This window comes from Phycodurus eques, chromosome 23 (assembly GCF_024500275.1).
Source record: "Phycodurus eques isolate BA_2022a chromosome 23, UOR_Pequ_1.1, whole genome shotgun sequence".
Classification (NCBI taxonomy): Eukaryota; Metazoa; Chordata; class Actinopteri; order Syngnathiformes; family Syngnathidae; genus Phycodurus; species Phycodurus eques.
Genome location: NC_084547.1, coordinates 3,284,178 through 3,311,896, shown reverse-complemented (window position 1 = coordinate 3,311,896; position 27,719 = coordinate 3,284,178). Strand labels below are relative to the sequence as shown.

At 45.9% G+C, this 27,719-nt stretch overlaps 2 protein-coding genes across 7 annotated transcripts; both read right to left on the bottom strand.

Moving 5' to 3' along the window:
* Positions 1-32: 32 nt before the first annotated feature.
* LOC133397601 (uncharacterized) lies at positions 33-4,396 on the bottom strand. 6 transcript variants are annotated; one of them, XM_061668677.1, is made up of 7 exons: positions 3,172-4,396; positions 2,708-3,046; positions 2,533-2,640; positions 1,184-1,269; positions 1,052-1,113; positions 425-501; positions 33-266 (listed from the first exon to the last, which is right to left on the bottom strand). In XM_061668677.1, the coding sequence occupies exons 1-7, from the start codon at positions 3,284-3,286 to the stop codon at positions 118-120; spliced, it is 936 nt and encodes a 311-aa protein (XP_061524661.1). In that variant the 5' UTR covers positions 3,287-4,396; the 3' UTR covers positions 33-117. The 6 variants fall into 6 exon arrangements, 4 of the variants coding, with proteins under 4 accessions (XP_061524661.1, XP_061524662.1, XP_061524663.1 ...); XM_061668678.1 differs by having other exon boundaries at positions 105-282; XM_061668679.1 differs by lacking the exon at positions 425-501 and having other exon boundaries at positions 105-266.
* Positions 3,836-27,719, bottom strand: LOC133397600 (1-phosphatidylinositol 4,5-bisphosphate phosphodiesterase beta-3-like). Its single transcript, XM_061668676.1, is given in 35 exon segments — positions 3,836-4,745; positions 5,776-5,862; positions 5,996-6,053; positions 6,128-6,217; positions 6,326-6,402; positions 6,485-6,644; positions 6,714-6,823; positions 8,054-8,163; positions 8,282-8,323; positions 8,477-8,600; positions 8,679-8,773; positions 8,877-8,981; positions 9,060-9,159; positions 9,239-9,400; positions 9,480-9,614; positions 9,616-9,635; positions 9,715-9,839; positions 10,529-10,613; positions 10,695-10,791; positions 10,867-10,940; positions 11,021-11,122; positions 11,452-11,599; positions 11,794-11,878; positions 12,282-12,364; positions 12,451-12,608; positions 12,697-12,843; positions 12,944-13,110; positions 13,194-13,294; positions 13,827-13,899; positions 13,987-14,040; positions 14,109-14,188; positions 14,349-14,486; positions 15,724-15,792; positions 22,223-22,309; positions 27,206-27,719. Coding segments are annotated over 35 exon segments (3,765 nt in total). The 5' UTR covers positions 27,305-27,719; the 3' UTR covers positions 3,836-4,427.

The following is a 27,719-nucleotide window of genomic DNA, read 5'->3' as shown; positions in this document are numbered from 1 at the left end:
TCGTGTTGCAGTGATGAACACGTTACCTGGTAAAATTGGGGCAGCTCTTTCTCCACCAGAATCCTGACTTCCTTCTTGGTCAGGGTGTCCTTGTTCCCTTCTTCAGCCGCGTATCTGTCAAAGACAGCCCAGAGAGCGCACATGGCCATCTCCAGGTTCGTCAGGTTCTTCTCGCACATTTCGGGAAGGGACGTCAACGAGTGTCGCTACGAACGAGGTGCAGGAGGAGGAGAGTTGCTGTGCGTTGCTGGAAGCCGCTTTTATACCTGTTGGTGACAAAGGCTTCGGTGGGCCGAGACAAGCCGAGCAAATCATCAGGTTTTTCTGGTTGAAGTTTGTTATCAGAGCTACAACAACTGGAAATAATAAGAATGAAAAACACGTCCAGTCTATACAGAAGACTTTCTTTATGATGTTGACTTACTGCTCGGTTTGAGGAGCGACTTTTGCATTTCAGGTGTGTAGGTGGGCATGACCATCATTCGTGTTGATATCGTATAACTTTGCACAAAAGTAGAAAATGCTTGTTACATGGCACGTCGGATCGCCTGAGAAAGTTATGTTATACCAAGGTCGGGCCAACGTTTGTGCTAAATACAAAATTGGAATGTAAATGGGGGGGAGAAAATAATAATAATAATTTAAAAGTGAAGAAATTGCTTTTTATTTTCAAAGACATTTCATTCAGTCGTTTGTACACACAGTTACGATTACCTGCACAAATACAAGCCCAACGGTTACAACGAGAAACGACTTGAACTGTCACAGTTGTTGTTTCCACTTCCTGTCACTGACCTGCCGCTCATGACCACAGATAACACACACAGACGCGCGCACGCACACACACACGCACACAGACACACAAACACACACTTTCAATCTGCATCACGGTCCGGAAACTGCACGGCATGAACGCCAGCTCGCGGCCCGAGACAGTCGTCAATTCACAACTTCCTTCGCGTTTCGTCAGTATAGTATTGAGATGATACATGCAGTAAAGGCGAAGCAATGCAAACAGGCGAGCGAATCTTCTGAGCGCGTGCGCCCTCACCCATTTTGCTTCATCTGCGCAGGCTCAAAGTAATCGACGGATTCGTACACGACCACCTCGCGCTGAAACACAGACGAGAGTAACGCGTCACACGGCCCGTGACCTTTCACCCCTCCGTCTGAGCGCACTCACCCACTGCGACGAGCCGCCGCTGCTGCGTTTGGCCGTCTCGCCGACGTCCGAGTCCAAGTGGGGGCTCTCGTAGATCACCTTCACACCTTGTGTCACACACACAGAGCATCTTAGCGTATGACAAAAAATATGAAATTATCCCATTTCGCTTCACCAAAAGTGATGATTCATTTATTACAAATCATGTTCATCTTTTTACGTGGCCCCCCAAAGCAAATAATGCTACGTCATGTTTCTTGCTGCAAATTGTACTTTACTTTTAATAAAGTTCCGATACTACAAGGATTTTCTTTGTTATGAAAAAAAAGGGCTTTTTAAAACAGACGAGTTTAAGTCACTCATAACTCAAGACGCTTGTATCTCAAATTATCTTTCTGTGTTGAATGAATGGAAACTCCCCCCCCCCAAAAAAGTTTGCAATGACACCGCACTCATAACTCAAGACGCTTGTATCTCAAATTATCTCCGTGTTGAATGAATGGAAAATCCCCCCCCCAAAAAAAAGTTTGCAATGTGTTTTTTCGATAAGGAAAATAGCACTCTGTTGTGTTATACTTTGTAAAAACAAATTGTAATGACGTACTTGAATAGAAAGTCAAGAATTAAACAATTTGTGGATCATGATGAATTAATTACAGTTCTTTCTGGTGTGTGCGACTTGGCCACTGGGGGCAGTATAATTCAGACATTCGAATGTACACGGTCACAACTCCGCTGCAAGCTGCAGTTACATTTGTCGTTTTTAGCAGAGGATAAAGAACACATGCTTGTGAGTAGTGTTGTGTCTGTCTACGTGTGTTGCCGCACCATTTGTGTTCAAACATCCGTTGCTTAAAACAGGTGTGTCAAACATGCGGCCTGCGTGCCAAAACCCTGGTGAGTTTGAAAGTGGAAAAAATACAGTGACATTGTGGTGGTGGACTGAGAATAATCTTGCAAATTATTATGCTTAGGTCGAAAATGGAGTGGTAATAATTCCTAGGTCTTCATGAATTGATGTAATTTTCTCGGGCAATACTATATATGTTATTTTTAAGTTCCAAATACCTGTGTAAAGTTTTGTGCCTTAAAATGCAATCACTGTCATCAGTTATTATGCACACATGCAGATGACAAACTGAAGCAAAAACAATTGAGGTTGTTTTGTCGAGAAATCTAAAATATTTTCCTCATGTACTCGGCTTGTTTTGCATGAAAACGTATGATTAAGTCTGGTATGATTTTGGTGGGCCGCCACCTTTGGCATCAAATTAGGCTGCACCTGGCCACTGAACTACAACGGGTTTGACACCACAGCTACCAGTGGGGGGGGGGGGATAAAATAAAGAATGCGACAATTTCTAACTGACCTTTTGTTTGCTTGAGTTTGTAGAAGCAGGTAAGCCCGATGAGAAGCAACAAAGCCACCGAAGCCAAGGAAATCCCGAGTGGAACCCAGAGAGGACTTCTGGTACGACCTGGAAAGACATTTTCTGAATACACACAAAACTCAAGAAGATGTGGTCTGAAGTTTTGGTTTCCTACCTCCTTCAGCTGTGCCATTTGATCTTTGGTCCGTTACTCTAACGACTGTACCATTTCCACTGGCCACCTTCAGAAGCGGTATGTCCGTACTGACCTGGCACACGTATGTGCCAGAGTTCTCTCGACTGATGTTGGCCAATTCGAAGCTCACACACTTCTCGGCATCCTTTTGCCAAGATTGGAGAGGATGGGAGCAGTCCTTATAAGTGGCTGAGTTTTTCAACCATTTGACCTTGATTCTGGTGTGATTTCCTGACCAACAGCAGTTGATGATAACCGTCTGGCCCTCGAGGACATCAATGCCAGGACTCTGGTTCACACGCATGTCGGTCGCATCACCTACGGGCAGGCAAGGAAAGGTCAGATAGTAAATTTCACCGGCAAAAATGTGAGTAAGACAATGATGCTCATCCATTCTTAGGCTGGTTCCACACATGATTTTTTTTAACATTTCTTCTACTTACTCCGTGATGAGAGCGTGCAATGGCAGGCAAGTAGGAGAGAGTTCAGCAGAAGCTTCATGTTTCCACACTGAAAACAAGACTCGCCTCTCGACATCCCCTCGAAAAACACACCCATCGTTCACACACAAGTCGAGAAAGGTGACTTTTGAAAGGCACTTTTGGATTATAATACAAACATTTGTATTACATGCAATTAATGGCCAACTGTGAGGTCTGTAATACTACTTTTTAAAACGTCAACTTATATTACGAATTTCAGTCAGTGTGGTATTTAAGTGTCTTGACTCAGAGCTGTCAGTCGTGTTTCGCAAAGTGCTGGCAACAAACACCCACGGACGCAGCAGACGTTGTTAAAATGCCATTTAAATAATAGGTAAGAGTTGACAAATAATGTGTTTGTGGGGGAGAGACATTCAGACAAGACAGGCAGCCAGTGCTCAAAGAGTGAGGAAGGTCAGGAGAGATCAGACATTAAAAAGAAGACGCCAACTCTCCTGACCTCTCGCTCTAGCACCTGTAGTCAGTAGTAAAGTTCACTTACAACTAAAACATACGCACAGGAAACATTCACGAGTGCCATTGCTTAACCCCCCCTCAATTCAACAGGAAAACATTTTTCTTTTCTTTTGCTGCGGAAAAAGAAAAACACCAAATGGGGAGGGGGTGTGAGGATGGAAATTTACAGATAAAAACATTGATAAATTAAAGTACCTTTGTATTTTTGCAACAATTTGGTTTAAAAAAAATTTTTTTTTTAAAGGAATGGTTGTAGTGTCTATGAAAATGGTCTTCAGAAGAGATGACTGCACATTGCAAAGTGTGGGGGAGGGAACAAACGGGGGGGGGGGGGGAAACAAACTGTCAAGGCTGTAGCACCACATGCTGGTTAACGACTGCCGTTACAGCTAAAAAATCAAAATCAAAACTACGTCGGCGTTTCCAATTGAGGGTATGGTCAGGACGTTGCATGTTGTAGCTTTCCACAAAACAGTCCCACGAGTTATGGAAAGTGAAACAAGGCAGAAAATCTGAATCGCCGGTTAACATAAAAATCAAGCAATAGATAGTAAGTCGTAAAATGTTTTTGCTAAGAATGACTGATGTTATCTGACAAAAACAGAAGTAAAAAATAGTAGAGCTTTATGGACAAGAATGTTTTTCAAAAAAGAATATAATTAGTACATAATCTAATGAATTACGATCCCATATTTTAATCCTTACAGCCCCCTTTAAATCAATTTGTACAAACAATAACTTCAAGTGACGGACATCTCCACCTCGGACAGCGGAGGGGTCGACAACGAAGACGCGGAGCCGGGCACAAAGGACGTGATACTGTCCATGCTCCTCTTCCACGTGCTGCAATTAGGCGTGGACGGGTCGCCGGGCGTGGAGCAGTTAGAGGGCGGGCCCGAGCCCGAACCCGAACCCGAACCGCCGTTGTTGGACATGGGCGAGGACAGGGCGTTATTGCGCAGAGCTTTGTTTTGGAGCTCCAGCTGCAGGTGCTGGCAGATTTCCTCAGGTAGATGGAGAGATTCGTCCTTCAGCTTGCTGTCCAGCTCAGCCTGAAGCTGCACCGGAGACACACACACACACACACACACACACACACACACACACACACACACACACACACACACACACACACACACACACACAAGAAAAAAATAAAAATAAATAACAGTTTCAACCAGCAGTGAGAAGTTTTTCAAAATATGATTCTTTGCTTTGACTTGAGGGCAAAAAAATTGAGATACCGTTGAGTTCAACAAGCAGCACTTTGGCACATCGTGAACCATTTTTCAAAAAAAAAAAAAAAAAGAGGTTTCAAGCTGTTTATTTCCACTCCCATCTGAAGTTTGCTTTCAAACTAAACGCACAACAAACACAATTTACACCTTGCGTATTTCAAACAAACAAACTATTTCAAAACAAACAAGCATTGAGCCTGCTTAGCTCAATGCTCGCAACGAATCCGAAATGCCATAGACATGCCAACGATTAGCATCTATGTGGCGGCGTTATAATGCTTTAAGCAATGGCTATTTGAACACAAATGGGGGAGCAACACTTGTAGAGAGACAATTTAACAATACTCTCAGTTTCTTTATCTTCTGCGAAAAATGACTAATATTACAGCAGCTGACTGAGCTTAGTTGTGACTGTATCCATATATATCCATGTCTGTATGATATTTAATTGTGTTACTTTTTTTTTTAATAAAGTATAATATTATATAGAGCACTATTTTGCTTATGAAAACAAATACATTACAAACATTTTAGTTTTTCTTTGGGAGGCTGTAACAAATGAATGGCATTTCCAATCATTTTAGTGCGGAACTAAGACTTTGCGGTCACGGGACTAATCAAGCGTGTATCTCAACGCACCACTGCAAATGACAGTAAAAAAAAGTACATCTTATTTTTGTAACTACTTTTCGGAGTCTGTGCTCATTTTAAGATAAGGAGTGGAATCAGCACTTGCACTTGAACTTGAAGCAGAATCTTTTTAATCGCAATTATCTGTACTTCTACTGAGTCGTTTTGGCGCCTCCGCGTCGGACATTTCAAACCAATCTTTGACTTTGACTCTGCTCACCGCTGGCAGCTCCTCGTCGATGTGTTGCAGCACCTCTCGTTGCCTCAGCATCAGCTTGTCCAGCCTCCTGCTCTGAGCCTCCTCCAGCTGAGGAGGAAGGAAAATGTTGGAAGTCAGCAGGGGGAAATCATCCAAATTCTCTTTTGGCCCCCAGACGATTTATTTTTAAATTTGGTGACCGCTTGACGACAGTAAAACAGTTTTACTCAAGTGCGTTTACCCTGCGTATTAGGCTGACAGAGTCTTGAATGTGTTTCCTGTTGATGTCGTTCAGTTCTCTATAGATAAGAGCGCAGAAAAGCGTTTGAATGAAAATGAATGATTAGAAATACGTGACTAAATAAATAATTACATCTCCGCCTTGTCTTTGTCCCGGCTCTTGGCTTCACTGATGCTGTTCTGTCGCTTCCTGTCGAGGATTTTCTGGAGCTCTTTCTTCTCCCTGTGGACAGGAAAAAAGAAAAATGCAGAGAAGAAGAAAAAAAAAAAAAAAAAGAAAAAAAAAAAGTGGTACATGGGTTCTGAATTCCCCGCGATCGGGCTCACTCACCTCTTGCAAACCTCCCTGAGCTTCTTAAGCTGAGCCGCTTGGCATTCGTGCGCCGTTTCCTTCAACCTCTGGAAGGACTGGAAAGATGGAAACAGCACAAGCGGGTGAGCGACACCACTCGGACGGCAATGTCTTTTTGGTGAAGGGATTCTCCTGCACCTCTTGCAGATACGCTTGCTGCTTCTCCCTCTCCAGCGAGTGCAGCTTCTGCCGGAGCGTCAGTAGTTCCTGCATCTCCCATTCCCTGAGCTGGACCGTCTTTGTCTCGTGCTCCTGATCCAAGGCCGACAGTTCTCGCCGCACCGGCTCTTGGGGCTCGCTGGAAGGCAAAACAGGCATCACAGCCTGATCTTCTTCTACGCCATGTGGCCGTCTCACAGATCCTTACTTCTTCTTGACACTGCGTTTAAGGTGTTTCTCCATCTGACTGCGCCTCCTTTGCAAATCACACTCCAGCTGACTACTCCGAGTCTTCTGCTCCTTACTGAGATTCCACACCTAATGCACAAACAGAGTAAGTACAGTGGTACGTGGACGTACTTTATTACTGATGTCACTCACTCGGCCACGCCCCTTAAAGGCACACAACCAACACATGATTACTACATTGCAGTAATTACACTTTACAACAATCATTTTATTTCTTTACTTTCTCTTGTCTTTGATCTTTTATACAAAACAGTGCTATTTTTCTTTAATGGTGTTTTATGGGAGGCTGGAATGGATTAATGATATTTCAGTTCAGTTCAACAGGGAAAATTAATTGACGAAACCAGGACGTTACCGTAATGTGAAATTTCCCCCCCCCCAAAAATTCTTAAAAGTCAATAGTGCGCATATACATACGAATAGGGGCAAATGGAAAAAAAACTTTCACATTGTATAAATGTATGCGCCATCTAGTGGCTATGAAAAAGCTGTACACTTTCATTCCAAAATGCCACCGCCACCTAGAGGTTATGAGAAAGGTGTACACTTTCATTCTAATATGCCACCGCCACCTCGTGCTTATAAAAAAGGTGTAGCCTACATTTTCATTCCAACATGACAAGGGTACGTATGACTGCCTTTATGTACAGTTGTGCTCATAAGTTTACATACCCTGGCAGAATTTGTGAAATATTTTATTTATTTATTTATTTATTTTTATTTTTTTAAAATATGACTGATGACTGAACAACAACCATCATTAATTTCTTTATGGTTCTCTTTTGTTTAATGATAATGCTTTTCTAAAATGCTTGACCGTTTAATTTGAATCCCATTAAAATAAAATTAAATGTGGTTCGCCTGGTCCTTCATGTTTTGTTTAATTGAAGAATTGTAACCATCTTACAAATTCTGCCCGGGTAATCAAACATGAGCACAACTGTGTGTTTTCTAATTTACTAAATAAAAGCAGGGCTGTGAATTTCAAAATAAGAGCAAGTAAATTAAAAAAAGTATTACATGTTCAAATAAAGTGCTTCACTTTAGTGCTTCAATTATTCTTGGAAAAACTAACAAAATAGAGATAATATTTCATGTTTTGATCATATGGGTAGAAGCAGAATGATGCATTGTAAAAATGCATTATACATAGGTTGAAGGGTTTTCCAACATTTTGAGGTCAAATTTGGGGGTGCATATTATACAATGGTGCGCATTATACACGAGAAATGACGGTAAGTTGCTTGGTGAAGTCAAGAGACCACTGTATTTAAAATTCAGATATGTGGAAACATGTACCTTCTTCAGGTGTTTCTTTCGTAACTCTTTGAGGTCTTTGCTGTGCTTCTTAATGAGCTTCACGTAGTTTTTGTGCTGCTTCAGCTCGTCTATCGACTGTGCTTGCACATCTGAGAGATGTGACGAAAAGTGAATGAAGGGCATTTGTCAAACGGGAAGAAGGAAAACGTGCAACTGAGGGAGACACAGACACACGTGCGGAAAGTGATGTGGCGGTGGCGACGTTACCTGCCAGAACAGCGGCGATGAGGTCTTCCTTTTGGCTTTGCGCTACGCAAACACGTAGAAAGAAACGAGGGAGAAGCAGACGTGTGAAATGGATGAGGGGGAAACAAATCAGGCAGCGGTGGGGGGCGGAAATCAAAAAGCAACGTGCAGAGCAGGTCAGTTTTCTTTAATTCGAGATGTGCGCATGTTCGCTACCTGGCTGGATGACGTCGGGGCATTCGTCCAGTCGGCAAGGAGGGGGGAAGGGCGATGCGACGCACCCTGGGATGACCTCGTGCTCCCTTTTGGCCTCGCCATTTCTGGGCTGGTTGGGGAAATGCTGAGAGCGGCCAACAGACTTGGACGTAAGTGAAAGTTATTAAAACTGAATAAATAAGCCAGGCGACGTTGCACGCACCTCGTAGTTCTCCTCGAGGAGCACAGCCAGTTGTGTTTCTCTCTTGTCCAGCTGGCTGACATGTTTAATGGGATTGGTCAGAGCCTCGGCGTACTCTGAAGACAAGCATAAAATAAGTTCAAGCAGATTTTTTTTTTTTTTTTTTTTTTTTTTTAGCTGAAATGTTCTTTTTTTGGGGCAGTGTTGCGGGCCGCTCACCCTGGTGTTCATTCGGAATGTAGTCCTGAGCCTCGGTGTAGACCAAGAGAGACGGCAGCAGGAGGGGTTGGTTCAACTCATTCTTGAGGTTGATGTAGTGGTAACCTAAAAAGGAGGACGCAATCCAATTGAAGCTTGAAGTTCAGCCCAGTCACCTCTCAGGTGCAGTCCGTGTGCACTGACCTGATCTAATGGCCGAAACGGGGAGGATGCAGTGTCCGATGAACTTGCCGTTCTCTTCGAATACGGCGATCCTCAGAGAGGCCAGCGTTGGGAGGACCACCTGGGGAACGCGCTTTCAGTTTCAAGACGGCAGCACAACTAAACGACACAAGACGGATGGTAAAAAAATAATTGTCGACCTTATTAAAGACAAAAGCGTCGTCATCCCAAACAGGATCTAGCGAGTTCCCGTTGGAGTTTTTCGTCCTGTATTTCCGTTTTGTATCTGTAGGAAGTCCAAATACGTCCACTTCCACATACACGCCAACCTTTTTATCACTCAGGAACTGGCCTGAGATCACCTGACAAGTGTTTGAAATGCAAGTTGTGTTGAGGTACTCACAGAAACTTGGCTAATGTCTACATCGCGTTTGCCCTGACCTTCACTTTGACTGTGTTGGCAACTATTCCATCCACTATGTTCTCCGTGAAAGGGTCAAAGTGCTTGTCTGTCCTCCTCATGAACTCGGGCTTCAACAGGTAGCCGCTGTGGCCGTTGTACTCAAAGACGCCCTGTGTTGAGCTGCATGGGCAGATCTAAGAGAAAGCCGACAAAAGGGATGAAGAAGACAGCAGGCTGGTTTGCTGGTTTTGAATCCTCCAGTCACGTGCTCACCAAGGGTCTGGAAGTTCAGCGCCACCATCTGGCAGCCGACGTTCCAGAAGAGCTGCGGCATGTAGTTGGAGCTGTCCACCCTCGTTCCCTTCGGATAGATTCGGCTTAGCTGGTTCTTGTTGTACCTGGAGTAGTGCTGTTAAAGGGGAACTAAACCTCAACACATTTTTTTAAAAGCAAAAACACATCGCATTCAACACGGCACTCTGGTTAATATTATAAGAATTAAACAGGATCATTCATCAGCGTAAGGGGGGGCGCCATGTTGGGCAAACGCAGACTGGAAGTAACGACGAAACAGTGTTTGGTAACTCAAGCAAAATGGCGTTTTGGGGATTTCCTGAAAACTAGTGATTTTGGAGGCGTGAGGATTCCGCAGGACAGCGACGATATGTAGCTTGTCGTTGCTGAGTATTTCTTCACCCTGTATGATTTTCTTAATAAAGCCGGTAGTGACAAATACAAGTCACATTCTCGCGAGAGCGAAAAATACCTAAAAATGACAGCCGCCGTGAGCGAGTCGATGCGATGTTGTAAACATTTTTTAGAATAAAAACTTTGCAGATTGAAGTAAACAGCAATTGATTAGTAAGATATGTGTACTGCATTTAATATATGACAGAAAAACATCTTAGGTTTCGTAACTGTTAAAGATATGAAACGTGGTGTCAGTTTGGGATTTACAAATGCAAAACATGCAACGTTGCAGTGCCAAACGAATTTATGGACAAAAGGTGACTAGAAGTGACGACTAAATCCACTTCCGTATGCAATGGAGCGATAATGTTTCTCCCATGGAAGCCTCTAAGGATACTCAACAAACTCGATGGGCGAGTTCTTCAGCGTGTCCATGCCTTTGGTTTCGACAAATGACGACATCTCAAAGAACTTCCTCCTCTCTGGTGTTAAAAGAAAAACAAGTGACGAAGATTAGCCCTCAAAACAAAAGTTGCCAGGTACACTATCGCTATCCCACTTACTGGTGGCCAGCTCAAAGCTCTTAAATTTGACAGGTTCGATGTAGTTGACGAGTGTGGACATCTCCTCTGTGGCGTTGACCTCGCTGCTGGCTGTACCCTAGGCAGGACAGAGCCGTCAGTCAGCCCACCAGTCAATCAAAATCCAAAGCTCCGATGCGAAGGGGGGTCGTACCTCATCCGAGTTCGGCTTTTTCAGCTCGGTCACGGGTTCGTCTTCGTCGTCCTCCTCGCTCTCTCCCTCGCCTCCTGTGAATGTGCGAAGAAATAGCCTGACGCGACAACAATCATTTCAAAGAAATTCAGCTCCAATCGGCTCTTTGGCCTACCAATGGACTTGCGAGGGTCAGAGTCTTTGACCATCCTCTCGGCATGCTTCTCCTCCGCGCTGGACAGGATCTGTCCTCCCTCGCCTTCCAACAGAGGGCAGTCTACACACACAAACTGCCCAATAAAGCCTCAACATGTCTACTGCACACAAATTAACTATTTCTAAAGACACAGACATTAAAATTTCAGGATTTAGCGGACTGCTCAAATCGTGTACAAAGTTAGACATTACGTATGACCAGCAAATATCCCAAAAAGGTTCAGGGATATGAATGAAGCGCAAGATTGGATTTGCAACAGTCAACAATACACCGAACTTTTAAAAGCATGTGCATATCTGTCCGTGGGCTAAAAAAAAAGTCATTCATTCATTCATTCATACTCACTGCACACAAACTGATTTTGTCATTTGCTCGCCTTTGTTGCGTACCAGAGTGGGGCGGTGAATGCTCCTCCAGTTCGCGTCGTCGTATACTGCCGCCGCTCGAGGGCCGGCGGTGCTGGTGGTGCTTCTTGTTTTTGATGACAATTTTGCCCAGCATCTCTTGCGGCGAGGGCAGCGGCTGGCCTGGGACCAGCTGTCATCAAGCGCAAGATGGAAAAGATGAAGCTTCCATTGCACAACGTAACCATAAATATGGTTTGACGACAGCTCCTGCAGTCGTCAAACGACTTAAAAACTTCCGGCTATGACGACCATGGGCATGAAAGATGACAGACAGAATGCAGCCCGGGTTAAAAACAATAAAACCTAACTGGAGGTCAGTCTTACTGGATATTTTTCCAATGGGTCAATGAGCAAGGCGTCTCCAAATATGGTCCGACAATACTCCGCCATCTTGGCTTGCTGCTTGGCCCTGACCAAAAAAAGAAAAAAAAAAGAAAAAAAGCTTTATACACTGCACGGGCCTCGTCAGCCTTAACACTGTTTTTGTGCATGTTAACTCATTCACTGCCAGCCCTCCCAGTTAACATGGATATTTGACTTCTAAAGCCGTCAATGGCAGTGAATGTGTTTAAACAGTGAACCCCCGCAAAATTGGCGTGCATCATTCACGCACCCCGAGAGAGAGAGCACAGGGAATACAATCCTGTACATCAGCCAGGATCTGACGAATTCTTTACAATGTGTGTTTTAACAATTAATTGTGTTTTGATAAGTGTATTTAAAGCATGTTGAAGGGGTAAAACTATAAAACTTTTTTTTAAGATGTTCTCTCAATAGTGCAGCAGCAGGCGGTTCACTTTTTTGCCACTTACGAATCAACGTGATTTTCAAAGGACAGGATGAGGGGGTACGGCGAAGTCTTGAAAGCGCTCTCCGCGATGGCTTCAATTACCTCCTGCAATCGGAAAGACACAATGCCGGAATCCACCAAATCAAAGACGTGCTGCAGTTCTGCAGCATCCAGGAGGCGGCGGCGCAAACCTTGAAGGGTATTTCAGTGGTCATGGTGAAGCCGTGGGTGATGTAAGGCTCCTCGTCCTGGGGTCGACCCTTCCAGCAGTCCAGTTCGACACAGCGGCAGCCGGTGAGCAGCACCTGCCTGTACATCTCCACTGAGGACAGACCGGTGAGCTGACCCACTGGAGAGGGACAAGAGGAAGCGATGGGAGCCGCTCGGACACAAAACGATTCCGTTTCTGTACGTTTCTGGCGCTCTGGTGTTTATACCTGTGAGGTACGTGTTATGCGAGGAGTTGATAAAGTAGTGCGACAGAGGTTGATTCATGTCGTCGATGACGTCCAGCCTCTCTGGAGGAACGATGCTGTTCTCCTCCCCTCCCAGATACCGCGTGAAGGCCTGCAAACTGATCTGGTCTGTAAGCGAGACGCAGTTTAGTAGTCTGTGTTGTGGTTTTTGCTGCTAACAAGCAATCCTTGGCGGAGAACATTTGTCCGGGTTCATCTGCGAACTGACCTCTTTCCAGCTGGCTGATGTTGGTCTCATATTTCTCCATGATCTGTCGGACCTGCTCTCGTTTGAGCGGCGGGTACAGCACCTCGTTCAGGCGGGAGTCGCGTTGCCGGCGGTTGATGAAGTCCGTCAGCAGGTCCAGAGAGTTGAAAGGCTTCCCCTTGGAGCCACTGAAGCGGCAAAGACAAGCAGGTGAAACAAACAAACTTGCAAAAAACAACAACAATGAGCGTGCTAACTGAGTGCCGCTTGCCTTTCCTCAAAAATGCTTTGGATCTCAGAGCGAAGGCATAGAGTGTTGAGAAACTTCTGAAAGGCTTCCCATGTGAATTCATCTGGCTTTAATCCATCAAACTGCGGAGATGGAAAAGAGAAAGCGTTAACATTGTTAGAAGACCCTAAATAAAAGCAAAAATGATCAGATAAATCTGTTCTGTGTAAGCAGCAAGAGGAAAACACCACCAACGGAATTACTGACAGTGACAATTGTAAAAAAACGGCCCCTTATGCTTCAAGTCTTGTGACTTCAGATAGATCTTTTGGAGAAAATGAGGGGCGGCTAATCAGCACGAAAGAAACGCAGTTTGAGCCCAGAAAACCATTAGCGCAGCAAGACTATTTTGTAACCCATTCAAAGAAAAGTAATCATTTCTTTTTTGTGTGTGTGTGTGAAAAAGGGACATAATAATAAATAAATAAATAAATAAATAATAAATCGGCAATAGTTGTTTGGTTAAAAAAAAAAAAAAAAGCATAACAAACAGAAGGATGACTACGAAATAACTGTTGAAGATGACAACAGGCAAAGGGCAGGAGGGACATTGACCCACATCATTTCAAACAAGTAAAGACGCGCTCGATTTACGCAGCGTATTTGTGTCATTACCTTGTTGTTCACAAGACCGCACTGCTCCAGCGCCGTCTCCAATCGCCTTTTGTCTGAAAACATCTTGTGAAAGCTGTAAAACAGAGAGACCCCGTGCGCAGACCTCATTGAGTGCTGGTTTTCAACGACAGCGACGACGCTGTTGATGTGCGTCTCTCACTTCTTCACTGGGATCTTTCCTTCCTGATTCACCTGCAGCTTTAACTTGGTGTACCTGAACAGGTCAAATAAAACAAAATCGGGTGTGTACGTACTCTCCGAATGTCACACGAGAGTTCTTACGCTTTGAGGAGGAACGTGTTCCGCGATGCATTCTGGGAGAGTATGTTTGTGGCCAAAGTGAACAGCTCATCAGTCCAAACCTGGGAACAGGCAGGGGGGGGCAAAGCTGCAATGCCAACACTGTGGTGATCGGTGAGGAAGGAAGGATGGAACGAGGACAGATGGAAGGGTGGAGAGGAAGGACGGAAAGACGGATGATCGGAGCCCATGGTCGGCTTGTCAGACGGTTGCCATGGTTACCTTGGCTGCGTCTTCCTGCATAGCCTGAAAGTTGAGGAAGGAGATGTTGACCAGTTCGTTGCCGTGGACGACGGTGACCAGCTTCCCCTCTACGTTGTCGCCTTTCCCGAAGCCGAGCAAATCCCGAAGCTTGGGGTCCTGAGGCAAAAGTACAGCATGACCTTGACGCTATTTGGATGCGATTACGCTCACAGTTGAGACCAAATAGCAGTTTTAACCGATACTACGAGAATTTTATCCACAAAATGCCTTCTTAACACAAATCGAACAATAGCTGTACATGAAATACTTCTGCCACAGTGACTTTTGATTTCCATTTCCATCTGTTGTCATATGGTGTCCCAAAAGTCACGACACCTTTTTTCGATTTCGTTTCAGGTGTCAATTGGACAGACAGTTTAGGATTTGCAGTGTTAATAAGCATATCATTTCCTTGCCCACACTGGAACAGCTTTGCAAAATTGCTCAGCGCCAGTCAGAGACGCTTTCTGGCCGTCACAATGCATAAACAGGATCTCCGTTTATGACACAGCACGCGGCGGAAGACGGGCCGCTACCACCGATGAGTCGACGAAAACACCGAACTTCTGGAAAAAGCAAGGGAAAGTCTATCCGTAGGGCTCTGCAGAGTCGGCATCAATGATAAAGATTTACTGTACCATGTAAATTCGACGATGTGTCATCGCAGTGTGACCACCAGAGAATGTTTCAAACTGGCGCTGAACTGCAGTTGGGTTTAGTAAATCATCTTGCCAGGCGGAAATTATGCAACGCTCTTCCAAAGTCAATTGGTGGGATATGCGTCGAAAAACTGCAAAGTCTATGATGTCGAATGCCGATGACCTCACGTCTGTCAGAATGATACTTAAAATCAAGTAGGAAAAAAAGGAAATGCATCAAGACGTTTGGGACATCCTGTATAACAACTAATTCCGGGGGCAAGTGTGTATATGCAATAATATAATGATCCATTCATAGTGGTCCTCCCGCCCGAAACCATAACTATGGCGTCCTGCGATAAAAATGAGTTTGGGACTCCTCGTTTTCAGCTTTGCGAACTAAGTTCTGCTGTCTTCCCTTTGATTTGATCGCAAACAAACTCATCTACATGCCTGCCCGAGACCGATTTCATGGCTACATTTGACATTGGATTCGCGTCGCGCCGATGACACGAGGTCTCCATCAGCGGTTGTGTCACTTCCCGGTCCATCTGCGCTGAGGCTCATTAGCGCTCTGCCACCTTTTGCGAGCAATGCACACACGGCGGACTCGTGCACATTTTGGTGACGGTCACACTTAGAGTGGCATGAATTCATCAGCAGCGGGAGGTGACGGCATGACACACACACAAACACACGCACATGCACAAACCTACCTTTGGTTGCTTGGCGTACTTTCCTGTTCTGGTATCCCTGATGGTGCTCATGTCCAGAATCTCCACCTCCTAAAAAAAAAAAATTAAAAATAAAAGTAATGATTTCTTTTCGGGACTTTGTGTTAACATTTGTTGGCCTTACAGCCCCGTCCTGTGACTACTGTTAGCAATTTAAGCAGGGCGACCCGTGAGTCAAATGTGCCTCTCTCAGTGAGTCAGCAGCTTGCCCGGGTTCGCAATTTGACTTGCCCAGATTTCGCGGATGTGCGGGGCCTGCAAGGCCGAGCACACGTGTTCCTTTCAACCTTTTTAGGAACACATTGTATCACTGTGAAGGACACACATTTTCTTGGAAAGGTTTTTAAGTAAGACGCCGTTGAAAGAACAAAAGTGCCATTTTGTATCTATTTGATACAGGTGACAGCTGATGCTGTTCATAATCTAGTGTGGTCCAGAAGAGGAGAAGATCAGGGAAGTGTAAATATAAAAATAAAAATAAAAATAAATAAATAAATATATATTTCTTGAGCCCTGCTGGCTCCCTTTTAGCATTTTTGCCACATCTCTATCTGCACTCCTGCCCCATGGTTTCCTCACTCTCCCGTCAGATCTTTCGTGAATTAAAAAAAAACAACCATTTATGTCATACTTCCTGTTATTCACTCTCTGTCTGCAACTGTCTGTTTGTGAAAGGCCTCCTTGCGCGTGCTTTCTCCTGCTGTAGTTGGAGTTGCTCTCCAGAAAACAAACTGACTGAGTTGGGAATCCATGTTGTTTGTTGTCCTCTCCGCTTCCCCGTGATTGGCCGCATGCAGAAGGAGACATTAAAGACTATTTCAAAAGAGATCACAAATTGAGTTGCACTCAAACTATGTCCTCTCATTGGCCTGTGGAGAATCATTTTGGTCCCGGGAGGATTAAAGAGCTTCTGGGTCTGTAGGACGCGCACACAGGCAATCATTGAAAAAAAGTTCCTCCTCTCCCACAGGCTGTGGTTTCATTCTGCCATTGCCATGGCGACTCCTTGGAGACCGCAAGAACTGAGACGACAACTTTGTCTGCCGCCCGTGTGCGCGTATGTGTGTGCATTTTGACAGTTAACGTTTTGTTACTGTCCTTTCAAATACACTCACACACACTTGCGGCAATGTATGCTAATGGACGACATGCAGGCTCGAACTTGTGAAACATCCTGACTTGTTGAGCAAGATGTTGTGTGTGTGTGTGTGTGGGTGTGTGTGGGGGGGGGCAGACAGGCATGCGCAACTCTTCACGGCTGATTTCTTATCTCCGCCATGTGTCAGCGTGTGATTCGAAAAAACGTGCAAGGTTTGCGCACAGTGCTGTTTGTCGAAACGCTGGTGTGGGGGGGGGGTGCTTGCTGAGAAGGTCGGCCATTTCTGCGAGTACATTCCTGACATATTCCGACCTTGTGCTCAGCTGGCCCGCGTGTCTCGCTGTGCAATATTGAGCTGGTCGCCGCAGCTGTAGAGAGAGAAGTTTTATCACTTTGGACTCTGATCGTTGCGCCAAATGAGTCGACTTTTCCTGAAGTCCAGAATTACCGGAGGGACACGCATTTTAATAAACATAAAAATAGCCAAGTCATTCCTCACCAAACGTTTCCTGAGCATTGCTTTGGGCACTGCATCAAGCCGGAACAGAGCCTTCCCCAAAACTGTTCCGACAAGGTTACAAGCAGACAATTGTCCGACATGTCGTGGTCGGTAAGAATTCAAATCAAGCTAATGACGTCTTCATGCTTTCGTCTGTACAGTGCAAAACTCAGCAGAGGTCAGACTATCTTTAGCCAGCGTACGGTTAAGAGTTACTGCACTTTGATTAGGCTGTCAAACACTTTGTTCTCTCCTTCCTTTGTTGCTTTGATTGACTTTACCTTGCCACTGTCCCACATTTATGATCCGCACACACACGCGACACGGAATATTAAAGGCCATGGAAACAATCAAGGGAGCGCCACTCCTTTCCTGTGCCGCGCCTGCAGATGCGTTTTGCTGAAAGATCGGCGCACCAGAACGGGCCTCGGATGACCAATCGCGGTGGGGTTCAAATGTCGCGTGGTGGCAGCGTGTCAGAAACCGATCCCCCTCTTCCCCCGTAGCGAGACGAGACCTATGACCTTTAGCAAGCGCTGCAATTGTTCCCCTCTTGCAGAAAGTAACAATCAGTTATCAAGAAATAGGCAGGATTACATTTATTTTGCCATATAAATGTTGGTGGTCTGTGGAGTTCAAAAACAACACTTTGATATACAAAGTGACTATATGACTATTAATGCTGTATAAATGGGGGGAAAATAAGATGTTTGACATCAGCAAAACCAAGTGGGGCAATTATAAAATGTCACGAGAGTTTAAGGACATTTTTTGAGGGTTTAAAAAAAATAAAAATAAGTTGCAGCTCAAATAAATGACAACCTTATAAAAAAAAAAAAAAAAATGTAAGTGGGTTTGCTAAAAACTAGCAAACCCACACTAAAAACTAATTCATACTAACAAAAAGTCAAAACAAAACTGAAAACAACTCTAAAATCCAAAACTATTATAACTTTGGTGGAGACACGTTTGTGCAGCTGACACCCAAAGACAAAACATTCCAAATATGTTCGACATGGATGAGCCAGCTCTCTTTCAAAGACTAAGCAGGAAGATTGAATCATTGACTCATTAGCATTGGCATGAAAAATAAAGGCGTGTTAGGTTTTCGTGCAAATGTCAGGACTTTACATTGAGGCTCCCTCTACACTTCATCCAGACAACTACCTGAAATTACAGAGCTATTAAAACTTGATTAAAGAAGTTAATGTTTAGGGGAAATTAGGAGCTTTTCTTTTTTCTCAGGTGCCGTGCAATACGAGGGACCTTTTTTTCAAAATGTTCACGTTCCGAGCAGTTGTTCGGCCTGTACGGTGGCGGTCACCTCTGCTCACTTCACACCAAGCAACCTTGGGAAAGTCTGCTTAGCTTCATGCTAACAAACAACGCAAAGCGCCTGAAGATGGGCCGAACAGCATCGGTGTCACGTAGGACAACCCTTTACGCAACGGCTAGTGGAACACAATAGACGTCGACGGACATTACAATACTCACAGGCATATACTCTTGATCCTCTGTGAAAAACAACCCATAGTTATACTGCAGCTGACTGAAGAGTTGTAACCGTCTCCATGTATTATACTATATCCAGGTGGCCGAGACGCACACACCAGAAGGAGTTACGCAATTGCAATGAATGAATCATGATGCATGAACTGTTTTTGCTTTATGTTTGTGTAACGTCCAACTGATATTCCTTGTTTACAAAGCTTTTAACCAGGGGGCTATTTTAATATGCGCGAACCGGCCTGACACTTGAAGGTATGCTTTCAAGTGCACGGCAGCACTGTACGAGCGGTAGCTTCATCCCGCAGCAGCTAGCAACTTTGGAGCCGTAGATTTCTTTTTATTTCTTTTTTTGTTCTTCTTTGGAATTGAGTGCGGAGCCACACTGCCGCTCCATTTGCACCCGCAGATAATAGCACACGTGACCGTGCGGAAGAGGGGAGGAAGCTGTCACATTATCAAATGACACATTCAACTTCCCCAACAACCCCTGACGTCGTGTGTGTGTGTGTGTGTGTGTGTCTAAACCCCTTGATCCAAGTCGACTCCCTGTAGATGTTCGAGTTGAGCAAGCGAGGAGGTCAGTTTTATTAGATCGCTACTTGTACCTGCCAACAATTGTATCGCAAAGCGTCCATCTGGCTTATATTATACGCGTGTTCTTTTCGGTTGGCTGTGACCGAAACAGCCTTTCAAAGAACTAATTGGACGATTTTGGAACAGATGCCGCATTCATGCGCTCGTTAAGAGTGTTAGAGACAATTACATACCGCCATCTAATTAAAGTGAGGAAAATCCAAGTTTGTTGAAGTCTAAAAACAAATAATTTCTTGAGTGGTTGGAATACTGTGACAGGCTGACAAGACATGACGGTACACAAGCGCCCTATTAAACCCCAACTTGTTATTTTGGGTTAATTAGTCAGTTTCAAGAAGTTTTTCACATTGCAACGTTTGTCAACTGATTTCAGTGTCAAGCCTACGAGTGTTGTTGGTCGTCGCAATCCAGGGAACAACGCACACGCTTCAGTTGGTTTGCCGTTCGTGTGCGAAGAATCGTTTTGGATCCATTACAGGCTAAACGGTCGGCGGTGAGGCAATTACGTCCGTGGGTGGGAAAGCCCCTCAGGTGCTACTGACATCTCCCTTATACTTTGTTGGAGGGACAGCGAGAAGCACGAGGGAGCGGAATCTGGAGAAAAAAAGCAGTGGGGTGGGGTGGGGTGACTACGGCGGCGGTGGCACACGAGATCGGGCAAGAAAATCACACTCCATCATATACCATGTCTGCGCAACTTCCTGCCCACTTTCCCACGCCCGCTGAGAAAACGAGCAAGAAGTGTTGTTTCAATTCCTTGAATTTAGGAAAGGGAAACGTCGAAATGGAGCATCTGCTCGGTTAAGGTGGGAAGACGACGGAGGGACATAAAAATGTTCATGCAAAGAGGGACGCGGGGCAAAGAGGGGGAAAATATGTCACGTGTGTGTGTGTGTGTGTGCGTGTGTGTGTGAGACGACTTCCAGCTGTCATGGGAGAGAGGGAGGTATTCACTTAAGTCATCAAGCACAGCACAATTCAGCCTGGTGCGACTGCGTCCGGCGGCAACCTTTTGGAAGCTCGCAGAAGGGCTACTTTGGAAACTACTGTACATACGCTCGACAGGGTGATGCAACGAGACATTTCCTGCGGAGAGATATCGCTGAACCAACTGCATGAATTAGCACAAAATATTTTTTTTTTTAAAGTCAACCATGTCACAGGAACACCAAGGCCAGCCTGTACAGTACGTGACGTACGTGAGACCAGCTGTCGTTACTTTTAAATATTTTGAATTCAAAACCTGCTCAAGCAGGTAGGATATAAATCAACAGCGCGGCTCTCCAAGTGTGGATAAAGGTTGAAGTGGAGGAGGTCTAGAGAGTGGATGTTTAAAAAGGGGGAAGGAAGGCAGAGAAAAGAAAAGAAAAGAAAAGAAAAGAAAGGTCATTACACTGCACATTTCGAGGATGTGAAGGATGAGTGATGGACAAGAGAGGGTTCCTTCGAGTCCAACTTTGAAATGTTTCCTTGGAGTTTATTTGCATCAGTTTGCGCTGCATCGCAGTTGGTAAATAAAATAAGTTTTTTGCCACTTCCTTCCTTCCACTCTTGCTGTTGCCAAGTTAAGTTTTCACTGAAAGAAAACATACTGTACTAAAACAACCACTCAGTAATTGATTGGTCCCTTTCCAAAACATAGCTCAAGGGAGTTTCTTCGAAACCCGTCCCTGATTACAAACACACAGGCGTCTTCGAATCCGAGTTAGCTGAAATCTAACGAGAAGAAAATCAGAGCAACCACGTTGACGAAGGTGCACTGGAAAGCTAATATTTTGGGTTCCGCTATTCCGAGAAATGGGTTCCTATCCACGACGTCAAAGTGTTCTCATTAAGAAGCGAAAGAGGGATTTCTGTGTTGCGGTGTCCTCGTCCCTGCTTCTCCGCAGTGCCGGCAGATTCTCCACAGGGGGAGCCACAAAGCCAAATTAAAGGCCTGAACGTTTCTGAAATAACAGTGCAGAATTTCAGAGCCGAAAATGAATCTGTTGATGAAAAGCACGGATTCTATTACTGGATGATTTAAGGCATGTGGACACGGTTTGTGATGACAACAAGCAGGAAGTGGTGACAAAACAAATATTGTGGCGCTGGTTTGGGGCAGGGTGGGGGGTTGGGTCGCTGGCATTTCCAGGGAAGTTGTACCACATTTGCATCTCCTGTTACAGCAGAACTCTGTCATCCTGCTCAACTTCATCTTTAAATAAATCTTTGCTGAATTGTGTCACGGCTACACCTTGGGCAAAAGAATGGCCTATTATCTCAAAACACACACACACACACGTTGGGATAATGTTCAAGCCCGAGTCTGTCTGGAGTGTGACACTGACAATACTGATGATGCCTTTGGGATAATATAGCAACCGGAAATACCTGGAGGGTTTGGGAGTTGAGTTATGTGCAATATTTCTGGATGAATGAATGACAATCTGACAGTCGAAAAAATAAAAAGAGGATTCCTGGGGGCATCACAAACAAAGCCTCCCTCGCCTCCCAGCCCACATCCTGCTATTACGTTGCCTGTAGCCATCGGCTAATTACGTCCGATAAATGCCTACAACGGACAATCTAATATGGCCACGGTAATGGCTTTAAGCAGTTGTGGGCAGGAAGGGGTGAAGCGAGATAATGGACTAAAGAGGATGAAGAGCACATCAGGGAGGAAACAAGGGACAAGGACAAATTGGTGAAAGCCGTTACGTCCAACATCCGTGTTAGCACGTGCGTTAGCGCATTCAAACTCAATTGTGCCTCGGTCTGTGTTTGTGTTTGCGTCTCACCATGTTGGCGCCTCCCGTCCAGTAGAGGAAGAAGCCATTTGGGTCGACCTTTAGGGTTACCAAGGTGGGGCAACCGCTGCTTGTCTCCTAGGATGAGGACACAGACTGATTGGAATAACACTGAACCACACTTAGTTTCGCACAAAAGAATTACAATGCGCACATGCCCCACCTGAGCTTGATGCTAAATGAACGTAGCATACTTCTCTTTTTAACACTTGTGCGATGGGATGACACGATGAGAACCATAAAGGTCAAATGCGCTGCAAACGTCAAGAGATGATGAGTGCATCTCGTCGGTGTTTTCATGCACCGCGATGACCGCGTAATGATGTCACACGGCGTAGGATCATTACGTGGTCAATGGTCATAAACACACATTTTGCAAAACAAGTCTGACGGTGTCCAATGTCGTGACAGACGATTGATATCATGAGTCTCAAGTTCACAGCATCATCTGCCCGGCAACCCGACGGAAAATTATTCAAACGCTCCATGACAAACACAATCTGATTGCCCGACTTTATATCGCAACTCAACGCGCCAAGAGTCATGGAGCTAAATTGAAAAAGTCTAGACTTTGTGCGCTAATTTGGGCAGAGCATCCTCACATAAAAGAGATTGTGAGATTGGAGGTTTGCAAAGTTCTCCAAAAGCAAATCGCAGAACTTCACAAAAGTCGAACATACCTTCAGTTTAAGATCCAGGCTCGGCTGACGGAGGACAGAGAAGAAGGAAAGGTTTGGAACAAAAACGAAGACAGAAAAAAGAGTGATGTGTGTTCAGAAGAACGGATGGTTCAAGGAGAAAATGGAATAATCTGGTAATCATCACGTTACAATAAAGTGCTCCAGTGCAACTGTGCGCTGAAAATAAATCTCCAGACTTGTGGCGTTGTTGTGTAACTGAATTCATGCAGACTACCATCAAGGCCGTGACCTTGTGTCACTCTTTAGTTCCTTCTTATTCTTAGTGGCTGATTTCACTCAATATCGCCCCTGCACACGCCAGAAAAATCGGACACACACAAAGACACTCAAACGTCGCCCGGGAGAATGCGATCTGTCAGCTCATGTGACCGCTAACAGCATCTCGCTGCAGGATGAAAGCACAATTTCCTTGACGTGGCTGTGCGCACAACAGGTCGAAAGTTAAGTTTGCGAAAAGACCGCACTCAACTCCCCGCAAAAAAATGAAGTGTCATGCTGACCTGACGTCCTGCCGGGCTTTTTGGTTGGAAGTAGGCAGTACATCTATAATAGGACCTACTCTCTAATTAGCACGCCGTGAAAATCCCTAACAAGGCGTTGCTGTGCTTTTTTTTTTTCCTTCCGTGCCAATCATCCGTTTGTTGCATTTTCCTCCCTAATTGATTGCTGGGGCCACATCTGCGGCCCTGACCTTCTGACATGCACGCTCATTACCCGAGCGTAGCGATGAACCCCCCCCCTCCCCCCGTCGGCTAATGATCACCCCTTAGCCTCTCTTCCTAGACAACTTCCTCTTGTCCACTCCGACTTGGAGAGCGCTGCCCTGTGCCCCTTTTGCCAAAGTGTTAAACGCTAACCCTCCCTAGAGAATGGCATGAAGAAAAAGCCAGGAGACATCCAGGCATCCTCACACACTTTTGCATGTGGCTGCGGTTGACCTTCCACCCCTCCCTCCGTCCTTCAAGCCATCCGTCCATCTCTTGTTTCTCGCCCCCGTGCCACGGTGTCAAGAGCGTTTGTCAGCGTGGTGTCAGAACACCCCGAGCTCTCGAGCGCGAGTGAATCAGTCCCACTTCCGAGCGGCCATCTTTTGTGGGAAAGCGATAAGCAGTGCACTGGTGTCGTAAAAAAAAAACTATGGAGGGGGGTAGAAACAGGCTGTAATTGCGCACAAGCTGAGGCAAAGGTTAAAACGTGGACAACGAGGTGGAGAAAAAAGAAAAAAGAAGGAGCTGCTTGCACGTCCTGACACGCTGAAAAACAAAGTGAGCAGGCGGAAACAGCGGTGTTTTACAGCTAATTATGAAAAGTCTTCAGGCGAGCTCACTAATTTGGTGGCAATCTGAGAGAGACTGTGGCGTCTGCTCAATTGGACGTTTGGGAGGAATTTTAAGTGAATCTGAGATGGAATTCATCTCAGTTGAATTGCGGGCCGGGCGGGGGAGGGCGGAGCAGTCGCGTGGGGGGGCTTGGGCGGCGGGGGGCGGTGGCGGTGGAATCAAAACGGTTCGGCTTGGAACTCAACAACAAGCTGGAGCAGGAAGTCCTTGGAAGTGAATCGCACACCTCCGAGACACGCACACAAGCCCAAACACAGAAGAAAAAGAAAAGCTCATTTGGAATGTGTATTCCAGCGCCTCCCAACCCTTACGTGCACAATTGTGTGTGTGTGTGTGTGTGTGTGTGTGTGTGTGTGTGTGACTGTGTCATTTGATGTGCCAAACACAAATTTGCCCAATGCTATTGAGGAAACAGAGGACCTGTTGCGACGCCAACCGGTTTTGTCGACGAGGCTTCAACGAGGAAGCGAGCGTGGCGCTGAAGCAAAGCGGAAATGAGAAGAAAATATGAGACGAGGTGTGAAAGGTTGGCAGAAGGAAAGAGGAAACAAACAAACAACGGCAGGAGCGATGTCGAGGGGCAACAGTGTGATGAGACGCCTGAAATTGGATTTGCATGTCAACAAACTGTCCTCAAAGGAATATGTCAATGTTTTTCCCGATCGACGGCAAGCTAATTTCAGACGTATTTGGTCATTTCTAAAAATAGGTACCGCCTGTCATATATCCCGCTTAAGTGCTGTGCTGCCCTTTCCTATTTATACTCGTGTGTTTGCTTGGTTTCGTTTGGAAAAGGGGTCGCGTTTCCCTAAAGTTTGGGGTTTAAATCCATTTCAAATAACTTTTTAAGAGGAAGTCAATTCATTGAAAAGGTGCGTCATCCCTGTGGATTTCATGGGATTCGAAAATCCTTCTAGAACAAGAAGGGGAAAATCAGGGGAATCCATCCATCCATTTTCTGAGCCGCTTCTCCTCACCGGGGTCGCGGGGGTGCTGGAGCCTATCCCAGCTGTCATCGGGCAGGAGGCGGGGTACACCCTGAACTGGTTGCCAGCCAATCGCAGGGCACATAGGAACAAACAACCATTCGCACTCACAGTCATGCCTTGTAAAAAATGAATTATACAATTCATGACTTTTTCAATAAAGCCCTCTTCCATTGAAAAGTGTTGCTTTGCTCACAGTTTTTGGCTCCGGGGCAAAAGCGGAATATCGGGCGAGCGGGATGACAAAAATGTTGATGCTTCTCAATCTGCAGGGCATCGTTTGCAGTTGAGGGCCTCAAATATTTGAGAGTTATTTTGGAAAAATGCCCGTCACAAGCTCCCAGGGTCGAGAAACACCCCCCCCAACCCCCAACCCCGCCAAGAGGCTTCGGAGTTAAGAAGTGTTTTCAGGAATTGCTTTCAATGCCGATGTCGCGACGGAGCATCACGGCCAGCCGCATAATCCGCTCGGTTGTTTTGTTTTTGTTTTGCTTTGTTTCGAATTTTCCCAAAACAGAACTGGATTTGTGTTGCTCATCTCACTCGTCTTACCGATTCTCCAAGATGCACAGCATGATTGCTATTTTGTTTTTGTTTTTCAAAGGGAAAGGAATAAAGTGCATTTCTCAGCTTCAGTATGCTTAATTGCCAGCTTTTCCTGGGAATTCCCATCACACGCTGTTTGGAATCCGTGAGGGGGACACAGGGGGAGCGAGGAAATCAAAAGGACATGGCGGTCGTCGGTTTGCATGAGAAGACGCTTCTTCTGAAGCCAGATGGCCTCATTGTCCCCATGTGTGCAGGGCTGCTGATAAATGCTCTGTACTTCAAATCTGTGGACATACGCTGCGAAGGGGTGGATGGGGCGGGGGGTAAAATAATAAAACAATGATTAAAAAAAAAAAAAAAAAAAATCACATGACATTTTTATATAAGGAAGGTTTGTGTTTTCTACTGCCAGCGACAAGTATCACACAATCGAGAAAATCCCAAACCCGCGTCCCACTCTGTGTCGCTTGCAAATCGCCGGCGCAGTGACGTGCGCAGTCAAAAGTCCCGATGCCGGCGAACTTTGACCGTCGCCGTAGCAACACGCACCCTTTTCGCCGGGTTTATCGGAAGAAACACCAGCGGCCCGCTTTGCCCGCTTGCTCGTACGACCAATACGAAAGCCGCGAGAGTAAAAATAAAAATAAAAACAGCCATTTTTATCATGATAAGATCCTGCATACGTTCCTGTTGTGACCCAAAAGACAAAGCGGTTGGCATATGAAGGGCCTGCAAGCTGAGCAGTTGGAGCCTATCGGTCAGCTGCCCGGTTAATCATTGCCCACCGCACGCACCTTTTAGCTCTCCGTGGAGGAAGCTGCCGGAAGAGTAACGCCAACACACACGGGGGCATTATGGCCGCATGCCCGAGTTGCCAAACAACATGATGCAGACGACATGGGCAACAAATACAAGAGCTGCGTCGCAAATGCCACCTTTAGAAAGACGATCGGTGAAGCTACAATAGAAGAACACCTCTCGGTATGATCCGGGAAGTCTCTACCCGGCTGCAAACAAACAAAAGCACCGACAAAAATAACAAATATTGACGTTAATCAAATCTGAGTGCGGTCGTCGGGGTGTGCGGGTGTAGCGAACGACAGGTCGCCCTACATTTGGGTGGGTGGTCTGAAGAGTCAAAAGTTCCTGATGAGAGGGGGTGGGGGGGGGCCAGAAATTGAGCCAAGGGAGAACCGGCTGGACGGGAACGGAGCACAACACAGACATTCGAGCGCTGGTGGCAACTGAACTTGCTGGTAGTGATTCGGATGACACACACACAGTTGCAAAGAGCGGGCTTGTGTGTTCAACTTTTGCACACACCTGCACTTCACACATACACACACGTTGAAATGATCGCTTCACCAAACCTGACAAAACCAAAAGTTGTCACCTCACCTCGTCCCATTTAATGAATTTGCCTCCCTTCTTGAGAGCCTCATGGACGGACACGGGTTTGAGCTGCAGCGCGTGGACTCCCGGCTTGGCCCCGGCCATGGCGAGGGACTCTGCCCGGGTGCCGACGCCTTAACCCCGGCGAAGGCGAGCGACGCTCCTCGGGGGGGTGGGGTGGGGGGGTGGTAGTGGCAACTCCGGATCTCGACGTTCGCTTCCTCCGAAGCGACTTCTCTCTTCCGGGGAGCGCTCCGGAGAAGGTGGCGCCGAGTCGTCCAGCACAAGTCACAGGCACCCGGAGAGACTTCGGAGAACGAACATGACGAGTGGGCGTGCGACGGCGACGGCGACGGTGACGGGCGACTCTCTCCACGCGCGCGGGGGCCAAATTTGATTGCAACGGGGCTTGACCCGCTTTTGTTTATTCGCGCAGGATCCTTTAATCGCGCACTTGAGCCCACGGAGAGATCCTTTCCTTCCGTCCTCCCATCTGCTCGAACCCTTCGCTCCCTCCCCA